Source organism: Moschus berezovskii, chromosome 27, assembly GCF_049115385.1.
Source record: "Moschus berezovskii isolate FMDL1 chromosome 27, NW_MosBer_1.0, whole genome shotgun sequence".
Classification (NCBI taxonomy): Eukaryota; Metazoa; Chordata; class Mammalia; order Artiodactyla; family Moschidae; genus Moschus; species Moschus berezovskii.
The window spans coordinates 12943699-12969209 of NC_142486.1; the positions used below are offsets into that span (position 1 = coordinate 12943699).

Sequence of the window (25511 nt, forward strand, 5' to 3'; positions counted from 1 at the left end):
TTCTATTTCTTTGCATTGATCGCTGAGGAAGGCTTTCTTATCTCTCCTTCCTATTCTTTGGAACGCTGCATTCAGATGCTTATATCTTTCCTTTTCTCCTTTGCTTTTCACTTCTCTTCTTTTCACAGCTATTTGTAAGGCCTCCTCAGACAGCCATTTTGCTTTTTTGCATTTCTTTTCCATGGGGATGGTCTTGGTCCCTGTCTCCTGTACAATGTCACGAACCTCCGTCCAGAGTTCATCAGGCACTCTATTTATCAGATCTAGTCCCTTAAATCTATTTCTCACTTCCACTGTATAATCATAAGGGATTTGATTTAGGTCATATCTGAATGGTCTAGTGGTTTTTCCCTACTTTCTTCAATTTCAGTCTGAATTTGGCAATAAGGAGTTCATGATCTGAAGCACAGTCTGCTCCTGGTCTTGTTTTTGCTAACTGTATACAGCTTCTCCATCTTTGGCTTTAAAGAATATAATCAGTCTGATTTCGGTGTTGACCATCTGGTGATGTCCATGTTTAGAGTCTTCTCTTGTGTTGTTGGAAGAGTGTGTTTGCTATGACCAGTGCGTTCTCTTGACAAAACACTATTAGCCTTTGCCCTGCTTCATTCCGTGCTCCAAGGCCAAATTTGCCTGTTACTCCAGGTGTTTCTTGACTTCCTACTTTTGCATTCCAGTCCCCTATAATGAAAAGGACATCTTTTTTGGGTGTTAGTTCTAAAAGGTCTTGTAGGTCTTCACAGAACCTTTCAACTTCGGCTTCTTCAGCATTACCGGTTGGGGCATAGGCCTGGATTACTGTAATATTGAATGGTTTGCCTTGGAAACGAATGGAAATTATTCTGTCTGTTTTTTAAGATTGCATCCAAGTACTGCATTTCGGACTCTTTTGTTGACCATGATGGCTACTCCATTTCTTCTAAGGGATTCCTGCCCACAGTAGTAGATATAATGGTCATCTGAGTTAAATTCACCCATAGGCTGACTGGATATGTTCCCTTAAAAGATATGCATGCAAAGCATTTTTTGTACTTCCCCTGGCATCATCCTGGGTGTTTTTGTGTTTCAGTTCCGTTCAGTCGCTCAGTCATGTCCGACTCTTTGCGACCCCATGAATCACAGCACGCCAGGCCTCCCTGTCCATCACCAACTCCTGGAGTTCACTGAAACTCATGTCCATCGAGTCGGTGATGCCATCCAGCCATCTCATTCTTGGTCGTCCCCTTCTCCTCCCGACCCCAACCTTTCCCAGCATCAGACTCTTTTCCAGCGAGTCAACTTGTCGCATGAGGTGGCCAGAGTATTGCAGTTTTAGCTTTAGCATCAGTCCTTGTGTTTAGCATTGTTCTATTGAATTGACCAAAAAGTTCATTCGGGTTTTTCTATATAAAACACCCAAATGAACTTTTTGGCCAATCCAATACATATCTTGGCGTCAATGCCCTTGTTGTTTTTGTTTAGATCTCAAAAGGCACCTGTCTCCAGTCATCAAGATTTGCCACTCTTGGTGCCCTGGGTGGCTGTAGACTCACATTTCCGTGAGTGAGCACCCCTGATGAAGCACTTCTCTTGGTTGTGTGTTCAGTGGTTGAAAGCACGATGTATCGAGTTAGAAAACTCTTTGCAATGGAAGGCTCAACCTTCCAGGCTTTCAAAAGGGATTTTAGAGAAGGCATACTGGCATTGTTTGCTTTTCTTCTTGGTTTATCATTGCAGAGATAGGAGAGGTCTTGTGTTTCGGGAAGATAACATTTTTCCTGTGTTGAGGCTCTGAGTGAAGTAGCCAAGGGACACCTTGTTATCACACTGCTCCATACTGGGCCAGGCTTCCTTATTGGAACAGCACCTGCCTCTCCCCAACCTGTAAAGAGCCTTACTAATCGGAAATAATACTTGTTTTTTTCCCCAACCAGATCACTGCAATGTGACAGCATTTGCTCTGTGGGTCTGTAATCACAATTAGGTTGTACATTTGCATTTCTCCCTGTGGTGTTTTCAGGCCATGGGGAGGAGAGGAGAAGGAGTGAGTGTATCTTTACACTAGAGATAATGTGAGAATTCAGCTAAACCTTCCTATGTTAACTGCTCCAAAAAACAACATAAAACCTCGTTATTTTCAAATAATTTTAGATTCACAAAAAGTTGCAAAAATGTACAAGGGGTCTTATGTGCCCTTCTCTGAGTTTCCCCCCACTGGTAACCTTTTGCACAACTCTAGTACGGGGACTTGTGGTCCAGTGGTTAAGAATCCTTCTTGCAATGCAGCGGATGAAAGTTTGATCCCTGATCAGGGAACTAACATCCCACATGCCACACTGCAGCTAGAGAGTCTGCACTGCAATAAAGGATCCCAGTTTGTTTAGTCCTTCATCAATGGAAGGAGATTTTGGTGCTGTGAACATTGGCGTACAGATGTCGATACAAAAATAAATTTTCATTTCTCTAGGATAAATGCTTAAGGGTCTCATTGCTTGAATTATGGTAAACACACATTCAGTCGAACTTTCTGGTCATTTATTCCATCTATGTGACAACTTCTCTTTAGAAATCAGATTAATTGTGTGTCTTCCAGCCAAACTTCCAGTGGAGGAAAAGTTTCTGTTTTAACCTTGGCAACCTTGACTGTGATACCAAGGGGAATGGGTTGCATTCCTACAGAACCAGGGGTAATTAAAAAACTATGTTGAGGGACTTCCGCAGTGGTCCACTGGTTAAGACTCTGCGCTTCCAGTGCAGGGGGCACAGGTTCGATCTCTGGTTGGGGAACTAATATCCCATATGCTGTGTGGCAAAAAAATATATATTTTTTTTAATGTATGTTGAAAGTTTTCCCTTGGGATCAGATTTGGTTTTCCATTAGATAAGACCCACTGGGCTTCTCAGGGGGCTCTAGTGGTAAAGAATCCACCTGCCAATGCATGAGATACAAGGGACTCGGGTTCAATCCCTGGGTTGAGAAGATCCCCTGGATGGCAACCCACTCCAGTATTCTTGTCTGGAAAATTCCATGAACAGGGGAGCCTGGTGAACTACAGTCCATGGGTTGCAAAGAGTCATACACTCATTAACTAAACACACACACACAAGACCCAACAATACAAGGTCCTGGAGGGGCTTATACACCCCCAGAGATGAGAATGAGGCTGGGCCCAGGGAAAGTGAGACCCAGGCACTCACACACAGTAGTGTTCTTCTGCCCGGGCTCCGTTGTCCCTGAGTTCCTCCTTCCCCTGTTGGCTTGGGAAGACTGGCCACTTCCAGTTTTCCAGGCCATCTGGAGGGAAGCGTGGTTGCAAAGATGGCCCAACGTTGACATTGTAATTACAGCTTCAGTCATTGTAGGGGGACAGGACCACCTCTCCAGGGGAATCCCAGGGAAGGGAATTGGTGCTCTCGTTTGGGTCAGATGGCCTTCACTGGACCTGCTAACTGTGGCAGGAGGACAGGGTAATGCATAGAACTGCCACGCTCCAGTGACCTTGGGCGAAATCTCAAGAAATAGAGGGAGCAGGGTGGACAAGCACACCGTGGACCTTGTTTGTTGTAACCCCGTCCATGGGATTCACGCTTGGGGTTCCCACAAGTTGGGGAAATCAGTGGGGCCTTTGAGAAGGATGTGGCACTTGAGTTGGACCACGAGAGACAGTTAGAACTTGGACATGTGGATGGGAGGGAACAGCAGTGGAGTGAAATAGACGAACCTGGATCTCAGGGCACAAGTGCTTGGAATGTGGACGTGTTACCGACCAGGGTTCTTGGCTTCCTTGTGCTTGGTCACTCAGTCGTGTCCGACGCTTTGTGACCCCACGGACTGTAGCCCACCAGGCTCCTCTGTCCGTGGGGATTCTCCAGGCACGAATACTGGGGTGGGTCGCCATGCCCTCCTCCAGGGGATCTTCCCAACCCAGGGATTGAACCCTGGTCTCCCGCATTGCAGGCGGATTCTTTACCATCTGAGCCACCAGGGAAGCCTTGTTGCCAGGCCCTCCTCCAGGGGATCGTCTCAACCCAGGGATCAAACCCAGGTCTCCTGCATTGCAGGCGGATTCTTTACTGCCTGAGCCACCAGGGAATAGAAGTTGATCAGAAGCCAGATGAGAAACTCAGGTGGGGCTTTATTGGGGCCCCTGCTGCCGCCGAGGGGAGCAAGAACAAACAACAGGTTCCCTTGCTTGCTGGCTCCCTGAGGTGGGGGTCCAGCTTATTCCTTACATGGGACGAGGGCAGGGGTGGGTGCAGGGGTGGCTAAGCTAGTTAACCCACCCCTTAGGTGGTGTTGTGTGCAGGGGGTCTGTGCAGTACCCTGCTTTTGCTCCAGGTTCTTCCAAAGTGGCAGTTGGGTAATTTGGTCTCTTTGGAGCTTTTGTCCAAAATTTGCCCCAACTGCACTTTCACAGTCATTTTTAGTCTCATGCAGTCTTTTTGTATTCTGTTGCTCAAGAAGAGGTGTGTTCAGATGTAGGCATTGCAGCGCTGCAGCAGAGGGTCCCAGCTCCCAGCCTGTCTCAGAGAGGAAGGTGGGCAGTGGGATTCAACATGTAAGAATTGATGGAGTTTCAGAGAGAGAGAGTCCCAGTCAGAGATGGGGGACTTGCTGAGCCACAGGATTGAAGAGGGACAGCATGATCATGTCCTGTGACAATGCTGAGCAGCCTCAGAGCAGGAGGGATTAAAAAAAAAAAAAAAGGCTCCTTGAACAGCCTGGCTGGGGATGGGATCAGGGAAGTGGACAGGTGAGACAGAGGGAGAGGTGGGTCATGGGAGCCCAGGGGTCGGTGGAAATAGTCAGAAAGGCCAGGCGTGGCCATTTTCACCTTTTTTCCCCAAGGAGCAGCGTTGGAGCTTTAATCTTATTTTTTTGGAAAAGTGAAGTGGATCCTGAGTTGGTCCTAACAAGAGAATCTTTAGATCTCTTGAGCTCTGAGCAGTTTGCTGAACAGAGGCTCTTTGGCCTCAGGCTGTGCTGCAGAGTCCGGGAGGGTCTGTGCCTGGCACTTGCACAGAGGTTGGAATAAAGCCTTCCTTATCTCTGACCCTCGGGGCACCATGGCTGCCTTCTGAATCCTGACGGCCAGGTCCTGCCTGGCCGCTAGTTTCCTTGTTTTACACACATGGGAGGATATCTGGCTTCAAGGGGGCCTGCGTGTGAATGATCGCTGAAGGAAGTCAAGGAACCCTGGGGTGGGGGGCATGTCCTGGGCACGGCTCCATGGTGCTAACTGGGCACACATCTCCTAGAGTCTAGACCACACCCTCTGACACTGGGAGATGGTCACTGATACCCATTTAAGAAAAGAAGTTCATGGCCCTAGGGACTGTTGTACAGAGTCAGAAAGAGAAAAACAAGTATTATATATGAAGCACATACATGTGGATTCTAGAGAAATGGTACAGGTGAACTTATTTGCAGAAATAGAGACACAGACGCAGAGAACAAATGGATGGACCCCAAGTGGGGAAGAGCGGGTGGGAAGGCCGGGGAGACTGAGGTTGACATATTCGCACCACTATGAATAAAATAGGTAACTAACGAGAGCCTGCTCTACAGCACAGGGAGTTCTTCCCAGTGCTCTGTGGTGACCTAAATGGGAAGGACATCCAAAACAGAGGGGATAGACGTTCAGGTATAGCTGATTCCCTTTGCTGTACAGGTGAAACTAATACAACAGCGTAAAGCACCTATACTCCGATAAAAAGAAAAAAATCATAAAAGAATTTGCAGGAGTCGGGGCTCCTACTCAGCCATCCTGGTCCTGGAACTAGGACTCTGGAGGAGTCCCTGGCAAGGGTCACCTCTCTCTGTGCTTTCCTTCTTCCTTCTGGTTCAAGACTCCCTCCCCACCCTCGAGGCCCTCCTGTCCCCTGTCCAGTCATCCCCTTGTTTCCCAAGACACATACAATAAAAAATGAGCAATAAGTTTAACATGCACCGAGTGTCTTCTGTTTGCTGGGCCCTGAGCTAAGTGCTTTGCAGACATCCTCTTATTTAACACCCTGAACAACCCTCTCAGGTAGGGACCATTGTTGTTCAGTTGCTAAGCTTCATCCGACTCTTTGCAACCCCATGGACTGCAGCACGCCAGGCTTCCCTCTCTTTACATCATCTCCTGGAGTTTGCTCAAACTCATGTCCATCGAGTCGGTGATGCCATCCAACCATCTCATCCTCTGTCATCCCCTTCTCCTGCCTTCAGTCTTTCCCAGCATCAGGGTCTTTTCCAGTGAGTCTGCTCTTCCCATCCGGAGGCCAAAATATTGAAGCTTCAGCTTCAGCATCAGTCCTTCCAATGAATATTCAGGATTGATTTCCTTTAGGATTGACTCATTTGATCTCCTTGCAGTCCAGGGGACTCTCAAGAGTCTTTTCCAGCACCATAGTTCAAAAGCATCGGTTCTTTGGTGCTCAGCCTTTTTTTTATTGTCCAGATCTCACATCTGTACATGACTACTGGAAAAACCGTAGCTTTGACTGTACAGACTTTTGTAGGCACAGTAACATCTCTGCTTTTTAATACACTGTCTAGGTTTGTCATAGCTTTTCTTCCAAGAAGCTTTTAATGTCATGGCTGCAGTCACCATCCACAATGATTTTGGAGCCCGGGTTCCATCCCTGGGTTCCAGAAGGTCCCCTGGAGAAGGCAATGGCAACCCACTTCAGTATTCTTGCCTGGAGAATTCCATGGGCAGAGGAGCCTGGTGGGCTACAGACCATGGGGTCGCAAAAAGTCAGACATAACTAAGCGACTTTCATTTCACTTCAAAGGCCTCATACTGCCTTTGACCTTGGAGAATTCAGGGCTCTGAATACAGAGGTACCCAAAATACTGGAGGAGACTGACCAGGTAACTTACTGTTATTCCATTCCTGGCTGACAACTGCATTTAAGGAAAACTCCAAGAAGTAACCAAACTCTGAGCTCTGACCCTGGTTCTCTCCAGGGTTTCCTGTGTGCCATTTTGCTCCCCCTGAGCACCGCCCCCCTCCTCCAGATGGTGAGTTTGGTTATTTCAGAGAAGAGATTTGCCAGCTTCAGAGAGTTCAGAATCAATATCACAGTAAATAAACGTAATGAAAGAAAAACACACTGCAGGCTGTAGACAAATTTTATCGCTTAAATTCACATGTTATTATTAGAATCAGCTGCAAGTACCAGATTTTCAACTGCCTTTTGATGGGGTGAGATAGGGGAATGCTCTTAATTTGGGGGAGCAATCTGGAGCCACCCCCAAAGAGGCATTATGATATTTTCCTGTGGGGTTGGGCTCCTTGTATTTTTTTTTTAAGGTGAAATTTAAATGGAAGAAGCAGTAGAGAGGAATTTCTTAACAAAGGAATAAAAGCAGAGATGGCTTTCCTTTTCAAAGTCTCTCCCCTGAATGCACTGCTCCGTGTGATATATTTAGTTTAACACTTCGGTATTTTGCACGTCACATCTTTTTTCTTGCTTCTTTTCGTCTTTTGCTTTCTCTCCCCCTTGCTTTGATCTCACTGTGGCATCGCCTTTAAAATGCTTTCATACATGCCGAAAGCATCCCTTTTTAATCTCCCCCATTCTTCCTGAAGTTTCTAGCTCTCACCTCGCCTCTTTTTTTCACTCCCATAGTCAGACAATGCGTTATTTAAGTCTGCAAAGCTGAGATGCCCGGAGAATAAAACATGCAATGTAGCCACCGTCTGTGTTATTTGGTCTTGTGTCTTCACATGTTTGCTCTCCCTCTCTCCATGGATGTTATTTTTTAACTTTTTCTTTTGTATTGGAGTATAGCCAACTAACAATGTTGTGATAGTGTCAGGTGAACAGCAGAGGGACTCAGCCATACATACGCACGTATGCATTCTCCCCCAGCTCCCCTCCCACCCAGGCTGCCACACAGCCCTGAGCAGAGTTCCCTGTGCTCTTCAGTAGGTCTTTGTTGGTATCCGTTTTAAATACATCAGTGTGTACTTGTCCGTCCCAAACTCCCTAACTGTCCCTCCTCCCCATCCTTCCCCCTGGCAACTGTAAGTTTGCTGTCTAAGTCTGAGTCTGTTTCTAATTTGTAAATAAGTTCATCTGTATCATTTCCTTATAGAGTCTTCATATAAGGGATGTCATACGATATTTCTCCTTCTCTGATTTATTTCACTTGGTGTGACAACCTCATGGATGTTCTTGCATGCATGCTAAGTCACTTCAGTCGTGTCCAACTCCTTGTGACCCTGTCGACTGTAGCCCGCCAGGCTCCTCTGTCCATGGGATCCTCCAGGCAGGAATATTGGAGTGGGTTGCAATGACCCTCCTCCAGGGTAACTTCCCAACCCAGAGATGGAAACTTTGCCTCTACATCTCCTGCATTGACAGGCAGGTTCTTTATGACTAGCGCCACCTGGGAAGTCCATGGATGTCCTTAAGGGCTAGGATTTCAGAGGCAGGTCCATGCAATGGACCTGTGCAGGGGCAGAGGAGGGCAGCAGGGGCGGGGGGTGCCTCTTAGGTTATCGCTGTCCCTTCAGAGTTTGGTGAGAGAAGGACTTTTGATGGCATCATGGATGATTCACACATTAAAAAAGAAAAAACCCTCATAAAAAAGCACTGCAGAAACATAGGGCATCATGCCTGATGACTGTGCTGAACCTGTATTAAGGACGGTGGTTTTCCCCTCTGCTAACTCAAGACCCCCCAAGCACGGTGAGCTGGAAGTTTCCATCAGGAACAGGAAAAAGGCTAGTATCAGAGTCAGGGGGACTCTAGGGGTGTGAACACAGATCCAAGGGCGGGATCCTCCCCTCAGAGAAACCAGAACCCCCTTCGATGAATCTGGAGGGGTTTTGTAAATAAGCTTTCAGTCAACCAAATAGCCAAAATAGGCATCAAAAAAACTAACAGGCAGCAGAATGATGAATCAGACCTTCAGGAAGGCCAAGGGATTTAAAGTCACACCTTAAAAAAACAAAATTTGCTTCCCCTCACCTTCAAATTTGACCAGGACTTACAGACACAGAAAGGCCACATCTTGTTACGACTCCAGTTTTTGAAATATCCAGAATAGACACATTCATAGAGGTGAAAGCAGATTAGTGGTGCCAGGGGCTGGAAGATGGGCCAGACACGGAGAGTGACTGCTTAATGGATGTGGGGCTTCCTTTGGGGGTAATGAGAATTTCTGAAACTAGATGGGGGTGATGGTTGAGCCACACTGTTAATGCTCGTGATGCCATTGTACACTTTAAAATGGTCAAACGGTTAATTTTATGTTACGTGTATCTTAACATGGTAAAACCAGTGAAAGAAAAAAATCAAGCAGTGCTTTTGAGAAGTTCAGGGTTTGTGGGAGAATCATCTGGACTTCTGGGCAGCCCCACCAAGCCCAGTAAAGTAGAGCCGTTTAGGGCAGTCCAGGAACCTGCATCACCTGCCCGGTGATTCCCAGGTAGAGAGGAAACTCACACTCTGCAGAACAATGGCTTTGAGGCAGATGGTTATGTTTTTCGGGTTTTTTTTTTAATTGGAACATGCCATATGTGCTATTTTCTCGTCCCAGCTGTCACAGCCCATGCATTCGCAGTGAGCAGTATGCCCACACCTCGGCAGCTGTTGGCTGGTTCTAAGTGGCTGTGGTGGCGATGGTGCTGCTGACGGCAGCAGAAGCAGTGTTGGTGGAACTGTAGCACTCATCGTAACGGATTGTGGGAGTAAGAGCCAAAGCCGGGAACACCCGGGTCCTTGTTGAAGCGCTTGATGGGGAGGTTGCTCCATGTGAGGGGTGGATGGAAGGAAGCCATCAGGATCCCAGTTTGGGCAAGACAAATCCCTCACTGTCTAGACTGAAGTCCTCTCCAAGGGGCTCCATCTTTCAGACAGGGTGGAACAAGAAGGTCCAGGCAAAAGCAGAGACTAGCTGTGGCCAACACTGGGATTATGGAACGTCTGCTCATTTCAGATAAGACCTAGTTCATGAGCAGGGGTTAACTCATCACAGATGGGGCTGGATAAGGGACTGGCTCTAAGTCCGAGCTACTCCAAGAGAGTTCACCAGAACAGCAGCGGCAGCCTCGTGGAGCTTGTGAGAAATGTGATTTCTTGGGCCACACCCCAGACCCACTGGCAATTCTCATGCATATGACATATATATATGTATATATACACATATGGCTGATTCACTTTGCTGTACAGCAGAAATTAACACAACATTGTAAATCAGTTATGTGTGCTAAGTCACTTCAGTCATGTCCAACTCTTTGTGACGCTATGGACTGGAGCCTTCCAGGCTCCTCTGTCCATGGGATTCTTCAGACAAGAATACTGGAGTGAGTTGCCATACCCTCCTCCAGGAGATCTTCCCAACTCAGGAATTGAACCAGTGTCTCTTATGTCTCCTGCACTGGCAGGTGGGTTCTTTACCACTAGCACCACCTGGGAAGCCCAACTATACTCCAATAATTTTTTTTTAATTAGTGCATAAAAAAAAGAAGAAACAACATCTAAACTTGGACTGATTATATTGAGTCTCCATACCTTGAGGAGAATTGCACATTCATTAAGTCTCATTGTCAAGACTTGATAACTAGGAGGGCTGAGAAGTACAGATGGAGCCCAATCCTGGACAGTGTGGCCACTTCCAAGCTCACATACGTGTGGTGCCCAGGTTCATGCACATGTTTTGGGAGCACGTGGAGATGAGTCTTCTAGGTCAACACTTTTCTCTGAACAGGGTTTAGAGACAAGGGACTAGACTGATGTTTTATTCTCCAATACCACTGAAATTGCAGGGTCTGGATAAAATTCTGTAATAATGATTTTTGCTTTTGTTCTCACTGTAACTTTCTTGTTGCAATATGTACTCCTTAAGTCTGGATGACGGCTGTTCCTTTCATTGTGAAGAAGCAGATAGATCTCCCTTCTGGTCCATTCCAATCCAGGGCAGTAGTTGCCTCTCCCCTCTTGACCTCAAATGTTATTGATCCAAACCTTAAGAAACACAAGCATTCCCAAATGGCTCTAGACCAATTTAGGATTGGATTTGATAACACTCATAGGTAAACATTTATTTTTGCAAAGTTGCTATTTTCGTCGCTGAGTCATGTCCAAATCTTTTGCGAGCCTGTGGACTGTAGCCTGCCAGACCCCTCTATCCAGGGAATTTCCCAGGCAAGCATACTGGAACAGGTTTTCATTTCCTCCTCCAGGGAATCTTCGAGACCCAGGTGGATTCTGTACCACAGAGCCATCAGGGAAGCCCATAGAAGTGTTTTATTGTCTTTTCTGAGTCTGCCAGTGAGAAAAATCTTATGTAAAATGTTTTTCTTGCTGTCATTATAATGTCCAGGAGTGGTTTTGTTTGTTAAGGATGATAAAGGATCTTAGGTGATGGGTGTGACATTTCTTACTGCTGTCAGGTTGAGGATTTGTTTCCTTCCATGATGAGCCTGGGGCCTTGTTTTTATTCAGTTAGTTTGTGGACTTTCTCACTTTAAAATGATAAGTGAAAGTGTTAGTCGTTCAGTCGTGTCCAACTCTTTAGGATCCCATGGTAGCCCACCAGGCACCTCTGTCCATAGAATTCTCCAAGCAAGAATACTGGAGTGGGTAGCCATCCGCTTCTCCAGGGGATCTTCCCAACCCAGGGATCAAACCCCCATCACCTGCATTGCAGGCAGATTCTTTACCATCTGAGCCAAGGAAGTGACTTCTAAATCTCAGCACCCTGTCACATCTCTGTTCCATCAGGACCAGCTTTTCTCGAAATCAGTCCTGAGCTGTTCTGCTCATTCACTTCTTCCTAAACTCACCCTCTCCCCAGAGGACCCAGCTGTATCCAGAAGGGAATTCTTTTTTTTTTTTTTCCCCTCACTGGTCACTTTAGGAATCTACTATTTGTCTGGATCAAATGGCCTGTTCTTAGCTCTCATTTTCTCTAACGCATTTGACTTTCCTATCATTGGCTGTTGAACAACTCTTTGAGAATAGGGATTGTGTCATTTTCAGCCATGGAGGCGCTCTGTAAATATCTGTGACATGAATGCACAGCTTCTCCTTTTGGAAACTCTACCCTTGATTTGGGCTTCCCAGGCAGACTAGTGGTAAAGAACCTGCCTGCCAACGCGGGAGACGTAAGAGATGCTGGTTTGATCCCTGAGTCAGGAAGATCCCCTGGAGGAGGGCATGGAAACCCACTCTAGTATTCTTTCCAGGAAATCCCATGGACAGAGGAATCTGGTGGGCTACTGTCCATGGGGTCACAGAGTCAGATAAGACTGAAGCGAGTTCACACAAACCCTTGGTATGATTCTGCCCCTGTGATGCTATTTGTAGCTTCTCTCATCCTCTGACTCTGCCCCCTGCCTCCTGAATACACACCTTTCCCAAAGTGGGATCTGAAGTCTCCTTCTGGAACTCTTGTTGTCTCCTAAGCAATCATCTCTTCCCACTGTGTCCATAATACTCTGTGCCCTGTCTTCTCACTCTGGACATTATCCTGGTTCAGCAGTCAACCCCCGATGTCTGCTGGCCCCTCAGCCTGTCCCACCTTCTTCTGCTTCTCTTATTGTCTTCTCTTGTCATTAATTACATCTTCCTGGTCCCCCAGACATGAGTGACTCTCACCTAAGAAGATCCAGTTCCTCACTGTGTATTTTGCAGTGTGCGTGTATATTCTGGAATAGTAAGAGCAGATGTCCTAACCTGCTGCATATCTCAGATACGACCTCTTCCTTGGATACTTCCAACCAAAATCATTTCTCTGTCTGTGACCCACCCCTTGTAACCCTTGCCCTCTGTGGCCATTTTTTTTTTTTTTTTTTTGCCTCTTAGCTTCTGAATATTGAACATGTCTCATCTCCTTACCCAGAATGTAAGCATCTTGGGAAAGTGCTGGTGTCCAGATTGATTTTAAATCCAGGCAGGGAAACAACCCAATACTTCAGGAGGTCCGGAATCACATGCAGGGCCTGGGAAGTGAAGCCTTCTCAGTGTCACTTGTTCTTGGGCCTTGCTAATCGGATGCTGGCATCTCACTCAGCGTTCCCATGATAGCCCCCAGGCCGTCACTTCAGTTGTTTGGAACAGTGTGTTCCTAAATCTTGTAAGCTGGAAGATGGTGACTACTGCTATAGAATGATAGTGGCTGGACTTTAAAATGATATTGATTAGCTAGAAAGATGCATTGTTGTTGATGGAGAGTTAAAAGTAGACCTATATGAATAATATTAATAATAGACCAATTAGTATTAGAAATAAGATTTTGAATGCATATAAAGGGTCTTATATGTAAATCTTATTTATTCTTTTTTTTTTTTTTTAGTCTTTTTTTGGCAATGCCAGATCTTCCCAGGTGGCGCTAGTGCTCAAGAACCAGCCTGCCATTGTAGGAGGCATAAGAGACATGGATTTGATCCCTGGGTTGGGAAGATCCCCTGCAAGAGGAAATGGCAGCCCAAAGGGCATTTGCTAAAAGTTGCCATGTAGAAGTAGCAAGTGAGGGGTCTGTACAACATTTGTAAATACAATCTTTGGAGTTTTTCTAGAGCAGAGTCAGAGGCGACAATGTCTCCTAACGTACTGTCTGTGGACCACTCACATTTGAGTCACCTGGGCTGTTTCCAGATCCAGAAACTCTCCCAGGCCAGGGCGGGTCCTTGGAGTGTGTGTATTTTAGAATTCCCTCTCTGTCAACCCTTCCCTGCTTGTCTTTCTACACCTGCTGATTTTTCCCCCATTTTTATCCAGATTCAGTTGACATACAGCACTGTGTAAGTTTCGGGGGTGCAGTATAATGATTTGCCTGACATATATTGTGACGCTTCCCTGGTGGCTCAGCCGGTAAAGAATCTGCCTGCAATGTGGGAGACCTGGATTCAATCCCTGCTTTGGGAAGATCCCCTGGAGAAGGGAAAGGCTACCCCCTCCAGTATTCTGGCCTGGAGAATTCTATGGACTGTTTAGTCCATGGGGTCACAAAGAGTTGGACGTGACTGAGTGACTTTCACTTTCATATTGTGAAGTAATTGCTGCAATAAGCTTAGTTAACATCCGCGTCTCATACTGCTATTAAAAAATAGAATAAAAAAATGTGGGTTTTCTTTTTTCCTTGTGATGAGATGATGATTCTCAGGTACACAAGAGTATCCCTTTATGACTGTGGAGTTAGACACGTTTGGCCTGTGATTCATCTCTTCTGCTCCTAGGTTGTGCCCTTGGAACAGGTTCGCCTCCCTAAGACTGTTCTTTTTAAAAAATGTTTATTTATATTTATGTATTTATTTATTTTTGGCTGTGCTGGGTCTCCGTTGCTATGCAAGGGCTTTCTCTAACTGCAGGCTACAGGAGCTACTCTAGTTGCTGTTCAAAGGCTTCTCATTACGGCGGCTTCTCCTGTTGTGGAGCAAGGGCTTCAGAGCGCAGGCTCAGTAGTTGGGTGCACGGGCTTAGTTGCCCTGCAGCTTCTGAGGTCTTCCCCTACCGGGGATCAAACCCATGTCCCTTGCACTGCAAGGTGGATTGTTAACCACTGGACCACCAGGGCAGCCCACTTCCTAAGACTGTTCTTAATTTGCAAAGTGGAGTTCATCTAGTAAATGAATGGGATTAATCTAGCAACCACCCAGGTTGCTGCAAGGATTCAATTAGATCATATAAATAATGCACTTTGTACCACCTGCTGGTGGCAGAAGGGAGCGTTCAGTCCTGTTGGCATTTCTTTTGCCATCACAGTAGCATTTCTACTGCTGGGTGAAGATTTTACATCCTTTGACCAAAGCACAAACTCTGTTAATATTACATCTAGGGTGTAACTATGGGTCTGGACCTCCCAGAACACATCCTGTGAGGACTAGTGTATGTGCAGATGGAAAAAACCATATAAAGCAGATAAACAGGACCCAAGAGACAGTGCGAGCACAGGAATGCTGGCCAAGGAAGGAGGGAGGAGTAGAAAGAAAAGAAATCTCAGAGGACATCAGTCAGAGATGCCTTCTGACTCACACAGACCCAGTTGTCCTTTTTTACTAAAATGACTAACATGCAAACTTTTCTGCAGTCTCTGGACTATCTGAAGATCCGTTGGCCTCACGATGGGTTGGATGCACATTTGGCCTATTTATGGATCTTCCTGTGTTTTGTCATTTGCAGAGGAGCTGAAGGCCCCCTTGGAGGAGTACGTCCACAAACGCTACCCCGGGCTGGTGAAGGTGGTGAGAAATCAGAAAAGAGAGGGACTGATCCGAGCTCGGATTGAGGGCTGGAAGGTGGCCACCGGCCAGGTCACTGGCTTCTTTGATGCCCACGTGGAGTTCACCGCTGGCTGGTAGGTCACAAGCGAAAACCTGGAAGCTCTTGGGACCTGCAGCATGGTCAGGAAGTCTGGAGTCTGGGAGGTGGGGGCACTTGGCCTGCTTTTTCTGGGGCCCTGGGAAGAATGGGGAAGGGTGGGTGAAAAGAAGGTGAGACCGTAGTTTGGGATAAAACTGGGAAGCAGGGAGAAATACATCTGCTGTTTACTCATTCTATCATTGTCATCCTTGCCGTCATCATCATATTATTACCATTATGAAAATCCCTGTGAAAATGATATATTAGTTAGACAGGACTCAAGATGACCCTTGCTAAGGAGACAAGGCAGTCATATTCCTGTTCTCTTTTGCTGATTTGTTTGTTTCCATTTCTGGGGAGGATGGTTAACTATTACGGGGGGAGAAAAAGATTCATTTCTAATTCTGCCTACTCAGGCAAAGCTTCCTAGAATTTATGGGATCGTCTTTAACATCATTTAGAGGAAGAGAAGGGTTTCTCTCTGCCGATATGCCCTGCCTGATTTCCTGGTAAAAAGAACAATATGAGAGAAATTGGGGAGCACACAAGGAAGAGAAGATTTTGTATGTAAGAGAGTGAAGCATCCAAAATGCCCAAATCAGTCAATGAGCATGTTAAAATTAGGTTCGAGCTTTACAGTTATATGATTATTTCTAACTGCTGCTGCTGCTAAGTCACTTCAGTCATGTCCGACTCTGTGTGACCCCACTGACGGCAGCCCACCAGGCTCCCCCGTCCCTGGGATTCTCCAGGCAAGAACACTGGAGTGGGTTGCCATTTCCTTCTCCAATGTGTGAAAGTGAAGTCACTCAGTATTTCTAACTAACCAATGGTAAATCAAGTCAGAGGTTAAACCCCTACGCCAGGTTGCAGAGGGTTAGTAAGAAGCAGAGTCTTTAACTTCATTAATATTTATCTATGCTCAGTGATACTGTCTTGAGGGACTTCCCTGGTGATCCAGTGGTTGATACCCTACGCTCCCACTACAAGGGACCCAGGTTTGATCCTTGTTTGGGGAATTAAGATCCTTTGTGCCACCCGATACAGCCAAAAAAAAAAAAAAAAAAGGAATGATAGCATCTCGAATATGAGCTGTTTCATAGTACCCTATTTGAAAAGCCCATATCCCATCACTAATTAAACACTGAAATGTCTATTTTTCGTTTGAAACCAACTTTAGAATCCTTTTAAAGGCCAGATAAAAGGATGGTTTTGCACATGAGCACACCGTGGTTTGGAACCTGGGGTCACCATTAACACTGGCCCTTTCCCGTGCACACAGGCATCTGTTACCATCTCAGAGCCCAGTTTTCTTCCTTCTGTTTTTCTGCCGCTATCAGACCCTGATACACACAGTTGTTGGTCTGCAGCCCTGACGTCCCCTGAGCCTTGTCGTTATCACGTAATCATTCTCAAAGTGTGGTCCCCAGACCAGCATCATCTGGGAACTTGTTAGACATGTATATCCTTGGGTTCCACCCAGACCTATGACATCAGAAGCTCTCGGGGTGGGACCCAGCAATCTGCTTTAACCAGCCCCCACCCAGAGACTCTGCTGCTTACTCAAGTTTGGCAACTCTTGAGCCAGAATCCTTCTGAACACATGGAGCCTTAGCCTTGCTCTGTCTCGCCTTTTCCTCCACGTCATTCTCTCCTCATTTCTTTCCTGTCCAATCAGGTGGCACCACCCATGGCCCCATCACTCAGTTCTTCTCTCTCCATCATGTTGTGTTAATTTATCCAATCCCCCTCCAGCTTTAGCTGGTTTTGCCTTCTATTTCACACGTCCACCTGTTCCTCTTTGTCTTGACCTCCACGTTCCTGGACAGCATGTCATCGGAGTGACTTGAATATGGTGGAGAAGATGGTCTAAGAGTGGAAGGGATGAATCTCTACTGGGAGAAATCAAGGCAGGCTTCTTGGGAGAGGTGGCACTTGATTGGAAAAGCCTATGTGGGTGACTAGACTTCCTGCCCAGTCACAAGGGCATTCCTGGAGGACAACAGCAAGAGTAAGGACTTGGAAGGGGCAGAGTGCTGAAGCACATCTAGAAATCGTGAGAAGTCAGTCCCTTTTGGCATCAGCTTCTATGGCGTGTGCAAAAGTATCAGAGGCAGTAAATGGCTCCAGGTATATTTTATTGCTCATTTTAAATAGAAAGATGAGATGTGCCAACAGGTAATTCAATAGCTGCAAATGAAAAGAGATGGGATGGAGGCCGAGCTTTCTCATTATTCTTACAAATAATGCAGAGGAATGGGATTTTCACTTGACTCCCTTCCAAAGCCTGCACTCTGTTCTAAGCAGGGAGATTAATGCCCTGGTTTCTGAGAGCCATCTTTTCCTTCTCGAATGTGGGAAATGATCCCTTCCTACATCTGCCTCAGAGAACACACCCTGGCAAGGGTGTCTGGCCATCTGCTTTCTCCTGAGCTGGCAGGGCTGCTCCTTGAACCCTGAGCCAGGTCCCTGCCTCTCTCCTGCTGCAGCCCCGAGGAGGCAGGCTCACTGAGAGGCAGGATTCTGCCCACTTTTGCATTCAATTAGTTCCTGCCTGCCATCCCTAACCCATCCAATTAGATGCCTTTTAAGAAATCAATTAAGTAATCAATTAAAACAACTGAAATAGTCACACGCACAAAGAAGCTAGTGAAATGCATATTGAAACCAGGCCATCAAGGGCAGAAGTGACCTATTTGGGGAAAGACAATTCAGCTCCTGCAGAAAAAAGAAAACTGGAGGCATCGGCCAGTGCCAAAGGGGAAACTGGAAACTGGACGAAACTGCAGGGCGGTGCAGATTCTCTTGGGAGGGCCTGGCCTTGACTTAGACACTGTGGGTATAAAAGACTGGCCAGGCTTTCTGGGGCAGAGGCCCTGGGGTTCTCAGTTCTCGCTTCCGGCCTTTCAAGCCAGCACAGGTGACACTGTGGTGACCCCACAGGGGCGAGGGCTTGAGCTGCAGGCCACGGGGCTCGTTTAAAGCCTCCTGATCCATCTAGAGCCTCCTCCCTGTGAGTTCCAGCCTGCTCAAAGCCCAGCCTTCAGCTATGATGCTTCTATGCATTGTGGTCTTGAGGTCTGGGCCAGTGGGGGTGCAGGTGAGCCTCAGGAGTGAGATTTTTAAAATTTTTATTTATTTTATGTTTTGGCTGTAGTGGGTCTTCGATGCCACACTCGAGCTTTTTCTAATTGCGGCAAGCGGGGGCTACTCTTCACTGGGTGCACGGGCTTATTGTGGTGGCTTCTCTGGTTTCTCAGTGCTACTAACTTTTGACCGGAGTTGATATTGCTGCTGCTGCTAAGTCACTTCAGTCATGTCCGACTCTGCGTGACCCCATAGACGGAAACCCACCAGGCTCCCCTGTTCCTGGGATTCTCCAGGCAAGAACACTGGAGTGGGTTGCCATTGCCTTCTCCAATGCGTGAAAGTGAAAAGTGAAAGTGAAGTCGCTCAGTCGTGTCCGACCCTTAGCGACCCCACGGCCTGCAGCCCACCAGGCTCCTCCATCCATGGGATTTTCCAGGCCAGAGTACTGGAGTGGCTTGCCATTGCCTTCTCCGGTTGATATTGCAGGGTCTACCAAAGGATGTTTCCAGTAGTTGTAGCTCCCGGGCTCTAGAGCACTGGCTCAGTAATTGTGGTGCCCTAGCCTAGTTGCCTGGAGAAGGCAGTGGCACCCCACTCCAGTACTCTTGCCTGGAAAATCCCATGGGTGGAGGAGCCTGGTGGACTGCAGTCCATGAGGTTGCTAAGAGTCGGATACGACTGAGCGACTTCACTTTCACTTTCATGCATTGGAGAAGGAAATGGCAACCCACCCCAGTGTTCTTGCCTGGAGAATCCCAGGGACGGGGGAGCCTGGTGGGCTGCCGTCTATGGGATCGCACAGAGTCGGACACGACTGAAGCGACTTAGCAGCAGCAGCTGCAGCCTAGTTGCCCCACTGCATGTGGGATCTTCCCGGACCAGGGATGGAACCAGTGTCCCTTTTATCGTAAGGTGGATTCTTAACCACTGGACTACCAGGGAAGCCCAGGAGAGATTTTTATTTCTACTTCTGTGTGTTTCAGGGCCGAACCGGTCCTCTCGCGGATCCAGGAGAACCGGAAGCGTGTGATCCTTCCCTCCATCGACAACATCAAGCAGGACACCTTCGAGGTGCAGCGGTATGAGAACTCGGCCCACGGGTACAGCTGGGAGCTATGGTGCATGTACATCAGCCCCCCGAAAGACTGGTGGGACGCCGGAGACCCTTCCCTCCCCATCAGGTCTGTGCCAAGTGCGCATGCTCCGGAGGCCTTTGCGTCCCCAGATCCCAGGCGAGGGAGGGAGGAAGGGAGGGAGAGAGGCTGGGAGACACCACCTGGGGATGGAGCTGCAGTGGGGGGAAAACAGTTGCTTGAGGATTTGGGATCTTTTCCCACTGAAGTTTTCTTGCTGAGAGAGGATGCTACATTTTGCTTCTTTTTCACTAAAAATTTTCTGCCTCAGCTTATTAAACAGCAGTCCTGAAGGATGGCCGTCAGTAGGAACGCTCACACTTTTTTATTCTTCCTCGTATTCTGTTGAACTGTGTTCAGGAGCTTTTAAGCATGAAGTTGAAAAGGTATTAATTCCTGGGACTTTTCCATACTTGGGTGCTTTACAATTGCCGTGATGTAGGAACACATCACAAAGGACATTTTCTGTGTGGCACCTGCCCCCCACCCCCATGGGTAGCCCAGGGCCTTTGGACAGCTTGGTAGGATTTTTGCCCCAAACCCCAACCAGCTTCTCTTGGAGGCAAGGAGATAGGTCCTTTGTGGTGGAGCAGTTGGGAAGCTGAAATATAAGGGACAGTGAATGAAGTTGGTAGATTTTGATGCCATTTTCGTTTCCTGTGTCTGCTCTAATAAATGACCATGAATTTACTGGCTTAAAGCTGCAGCTCCCAGCCTTTGTGGCACCAGGGACCGGTTTTGTGGAAGACAGTTTTTCTGCAGACCAGGAGTGGGGGAGATGGTTTCAGGATGATTGGAGCCCATTGCACTTATTATGCACTGTGTTTCTATTATTATACCGTGAGATATAATGAGGTGGGCTTCCCTGGTGGCTCAGATGGTGAAGAATCTGCCTGTAATGCAGGAGACTGAGGTTAGATAACTGGGTCAGGAAGATCCCCTAGAGAAAGGAATGGCTATCCACTCCAGTATTCTTGCCTAGAGAATTCCATGGACAGGGGAGCCTGGTGGGCTACAGTCCATGGGGTCGCAAGAGTCAGGCATGACTGAGTGACTAATGCTTTCACTTTCATGTGATGAAGTAATTATACACCGTATATACACTGTTATTCACCGTAATGCAGGATCAGATCATTCGGTGTTAGGTTCTCATAAGGAAGCGCACACCCTAGATCCTTCGCATGCGTAGTTCACAGTAGAGTTCAGGCTCCCTTGAGAACCTAATGCCTCCTCTGATCTGATGGGAGGAAGTGCAGGTGATGAGAAGCTGCTGTAAGCACAGTGAAGCTTTGCTCGCTCGCCTGCCTGCAGCTCTCCTCCTGCTGTGCAGCCTGGTCCCTAACAGCCCATAGACCGGTACCGGTTCATGGCCCAAGGGTTGGGGACCCCTGGCTTAAAGCATAGAAATTTATTTTCTTACATCCTAGAGGCACTGCAGTAATCTGCAGTGAACCTTACAGAGCTCAACGCAAGGTGTCTGCATGTGGGTTCTTCTGGAGGCTGGAAGGGAGAATCCACTTCTTGCCTTTTCCAGCTTCTAAAGGCTGTTCTCATTCCTTGGCTCTTGGCTACTGCATCACTTTCTCCCCCAGCTTCCTTAATCACGTGGTCACCTTCTTCCCTTGACTTTCCTGACTTCCTCCCATAGGGGCCTTTGTGATGACAATTGGGATCAGTGTGAATAACCCACAACAATCTCCCGCTTCTTGAGATCCTTTAATCACATCTGTGTACTTAATCATATCTGTGAAGCCCTTTTTTCCATATAAGGTAACATAAGCAAGTTCCAGAGATGAGGATATGGATATTTTTCGGGAGGAAGGGAGCAGGGGGTATTGTTCAACCCACCACAGATTCTTTGATTTTTAAACAAGGTGTTACCCGAGTTACGGATCAATATTTTTTATGAGTTCTACGTGAGAATCAAAGCTGGTTTAATATCTTCATGGTTCTATGTTCAAAGAGATGGAAGGGGCCGTCTTACTGATTCTTTGCCCTTGTTTTGGGGCTGTGTTTGTTGGTATAAACGGGCAACTGTGAAACAGGAGTGAGGATTTTCTGCAAGGATTCATGAAATTCTTTCTTAGTTTATAAAATTTTGATAAACCAGAGTAGGGTTTTGAAATGGACAGACCCCTGTTTAAACGAGTCAGTCCTAAAGGAAATCAACCCTGAATATTCATTAGAAGGACTAATGAAGCTGAAGCTCTAATGCTTTGGCCACCTGATGTGAAGAGATGACTCATTGGAAAAGACCCTGATGCTGGGAAAGATTGAATGCAAAAGGAGAAGAGAGTGGCAGAGGTTGAGATGGTTAGACAGCACCACCAACTCAATGGATATGAATTCGAACAAATTCCGGGAGAGAGCGAAGGACAGGAAAGCCTGGCGTGCTGCAGTCCATGGGATCACAAAGAATCAGACATGACTTAGTGACTGAACAACAACCCTTGTTCCATATTCTCTTATTTTCGAGCATAAATTGAAAGCTGACAGACTGCATTAGGGTAGAGCTACCAATAAGCCAATTTTATGCAACAGGGAAGGTAACCTTTGGGGCTAATCACTTGCTCAGCTGGGGATGTCTCATAGCTCAGTTCCCATCCCAACCTAGATGTTCAGTGGCTTCGTGTACTACGGCAGGGCTGCACTCTCAGATTTCTGCAAATAATAATGTAGACTCATCACTGAGGTATTATCTGAAAACCAAAGCATAACCTTAAGGGATATTTGGTTGAGATATCCTTTCACACCCATCAGGATGGCTACCATAGTTTTTTAAAGGTAAAAAACAAGGGTTGGCAAGAATGTGGAGAAGTTGGAATCCTTGAGTATTGCTGGTGGGGAGATAAAAAGGTGCAGCTGCTATGGAAAACAGTGTAATCGTCCTTAAAAATTAAAAATAGAGTTACCATATGGTCCAGCAGTTCTGCTTATGGGTATATACCCCCAAAGAGTTGAAAGCAGGATCTCAAAGGAATATTTGCACACTCGTGTTCATAGCAGTGTTATTCACGATCAACAAAATGTGGAAGTAACCTAAATGTCCATCAACAGATAAATGGATAAAATTATAATGAAATGTCATTTAACCTTAAGAAAAAGAAAGAGGACTTCCCTGGTGGTACAGAGGATAGGGATCCGCCTGCCACTGCAGGGGACACGGGTTCGATCCTTGGTCTGGGATGATCCCACATGCTGAGGATCAACGAAAGCCCGCGTGCCACAACTGCTGAACCTGCCCTCTAGAGCTGGAACTACTGAAGCCCATCTGCCCTAGAGCCCTTGCCTCTCAACGGGAGAAATCACCAGAATGCACTGCTCATGCACTGCAGCCAGAGAGTAGCCCCCACTCACAACTCGAGAAAGCCCACGTGAGGCAGGGAAGATGCAGTGCACCCAAAAATAAATAAACAAATAATTTAAAAAAAAAAAAGAAGGAAATTTTGACTCATGCTACAACATGGATGAGCCTTGGGCATTATATGCTAAGAGAAGTAAACCATTCATGAAGAGACAGATACTATATGAGTTCACTCCTGTGAAGTGCCCAGAATAGCCAAATTCAGAGAGACAGAGGACAGAGTGGTGGTTTCCAGGGGCTGGGGAGAATGGGAAAATGGGTACTTGTTATTCAGTGGGTGTAGGGTTTCAGTTTTGCAAGATGAAACGAGTTCTGGCATCTGGTTGCATAATCTGCAAATGTATTTAATGTTGCTGAACTGTACACATAAAAATGATTAAGAACAGTACATTTTGTGTTATGTGTATTATAACAGAATTTAAACGGGGCATGCCTAAAGACCCCAGGGCCTTCAGATCTTGAAGGGACAGGGTTCAGGCCATGGATTCAAAGTCAGTTTCATATTTCTGGCCACGCACTGCTTCCTCCCTGACACACAGGGAAGCTGACCTCCAGCCGTGACAGATAAGGGAATGAAAGTGTGACAGTGGAAAAGGAATGGATACAGTGCACTGCTTTGGGCTTCCAGGTGGCTCGGTGGTAAAGAACCTGCCTGCCAGTGCAGGAGGTGCAGGAGACTCCACTTTGGTCCCTGGGTTGAGAAGATCACCTTGAGGAAGAAATGGCAACCCATTCCCATATTTTTGCCAGGAAAATTCCATGAACAGAGGAGCCTGGTGAGCTACAGTCTGTGGGGTCACAGAAGAGTCGGACGTGACTGAGCTACTGAGTCCACATGCACGCGCGCGCGCACACACACACGCACACACACACACACAAAGTGCTATGTAATGCCCAGAACACACAACTATCCCTACATGTGTGAGGCACACACACACACACACACGCACACACACACAGACAAAGTGCTATGTAATGCCCAGAACACACAACTATCCCTACATGTGTGAGGCACACACACACACACGCACACACACATGCACACACACACACACAAAGTGCTATGTAATGCCCAGAACACACAACTATCCCTACATGTGTGAGGCACACACACACACACACACGCACACACACACAGACAAAGTGCTATGTAATGCCCAGAACACACAACTATCCCTACATGTGTGAGGCACACACACACACACGCACACACACATGCACACACACACACACAAAGTGCTATGTAATGCCCAGAACACACAACTATCCCTACATGTGTGAGGCACACACACACACACACACACACACACAAAGTGCTATGTAATGCCCAGAACACACAACTATCCCTACATGTGTGAGGCACACACACACACACACAAAGTGCTTTGTAATGCCCCAAACACACAACTATCCCTACATGTGTGAAGCGCTAGGCAAAAATTGATCTTATATTTTATGTAACACTAAGATGATTAATAAGTAGGGAAAACCACTAGACCATTCAGATATGACCTCAATCAAATCCCTTATGATTATACAGTGGAAGTGAGAAATAGATTTAAGGGACTAGATCTGATTGATAGAGTGCCTGATGAACTCTGGATGGAGGTTCGTGACATTGTACAGGAGACAGGGACCAAGACCATCCCCATGGAAAAGAAATGCAAAAGAGCGAAATGGCTGTCTGAGGAGGCCTTACAAATAGCTGTGAAAAGAAGAGAGGCGAAAAGCAAAGGAGAAAAGGAAAGATATAAGCATCTGAATGCAGAGTTCCAAAGAATAGCAAGGAGAGATAAGAAAGCCTTCCTCAGTGATCAATGCAAAGAAATAGAGGAAAACAACAGAATAGGAAAAACAAGAGAGCTCTTCAAGAAAATTAGAGATTCCAAGGGAACATTTCATGCAAAGATGGGCTCGATAAAGGACAGAAATGGTATGGACCTAACAGAAGCAGAAGATATTAAAAAGAGGTGGCAGGAATACACAGAAGAACTGTACAAAAAAGATCTTCACGACCAAGATAGTCACGATAACGTGATCACTGACCTAGAGCCAGACATCTTGGAATGTGAAGTCAAGTGGGCCTTAGAAAGCATCACTACGAACAAAGCTAGTGGAGGTGATGGAATTCCAGTTGAGCTATTTCAAGTCTTGAAAGATGATGCTGTGAAAGTGCTGCACTCAATATGCCAGCAGATTTGGAAAACTCAGCAGTGGCCACAGGACTGGAAGAGGTCAGTCTTCATTCCAATCCCAAAGAAAGGCAATGCCAAAGAATGCTCAAACTACCGCACAATTGCACTCATCTCACACGCTAGTAAAGTCATGCTCAAAATTCTCCAAGCCAGGCTTCAGCAGTATATAAACCGTGAACTCCCAGATGTTCAAGCAGGTTTTAGAAAAGGCAGAGGCACCCGAGATCAAATTGCCAACATCCGCTGGATCATGGAGAAAGCAAGAGAGTTTCAGAAAAACATCTATTTCTGCTTTATTGACTATGCCAAAGCCTTTGACTGTGTGGATCACAATAAACTGTGGAGAATTCTGAAAGAGATGGGAATCCCAGACCACCTGACCTACCTCTTGAGAAACCTGTATGCAGGTCAGGAAGCAACTGTTAGAACTGGACATGGAACAAC

At 46.6% G+C, this 25511-nt stretch overlaps 1 protein-coding gene across 2 annotated transcripts in view; it reads left to right on the forward strand.

The window, feature by feature from the left end:
• The window catches only part of GALNT17 (polypeptide N-acetylgalactosaminyltransferase 17), a 440942-nt gene that overhangs the window by 225163 nt on the left and 190268 nt on the right, over positions 1–25511 (forward strand). For both annotated transcript variants that reach the window (XM_055409983.2, XM_088832981.1), the window contains exons 4-5: positions 15106–15280; positions 19359–19556. In XM_055409983.2, the coding sequence (XP_055265958.1) occupies positions 15106–15280; positions 19359–19556 (373 nt within the window). The remainder of the gene's footprint in view (positions 1–15105; positions 15281–19358; positions 19557–25511) is intronic.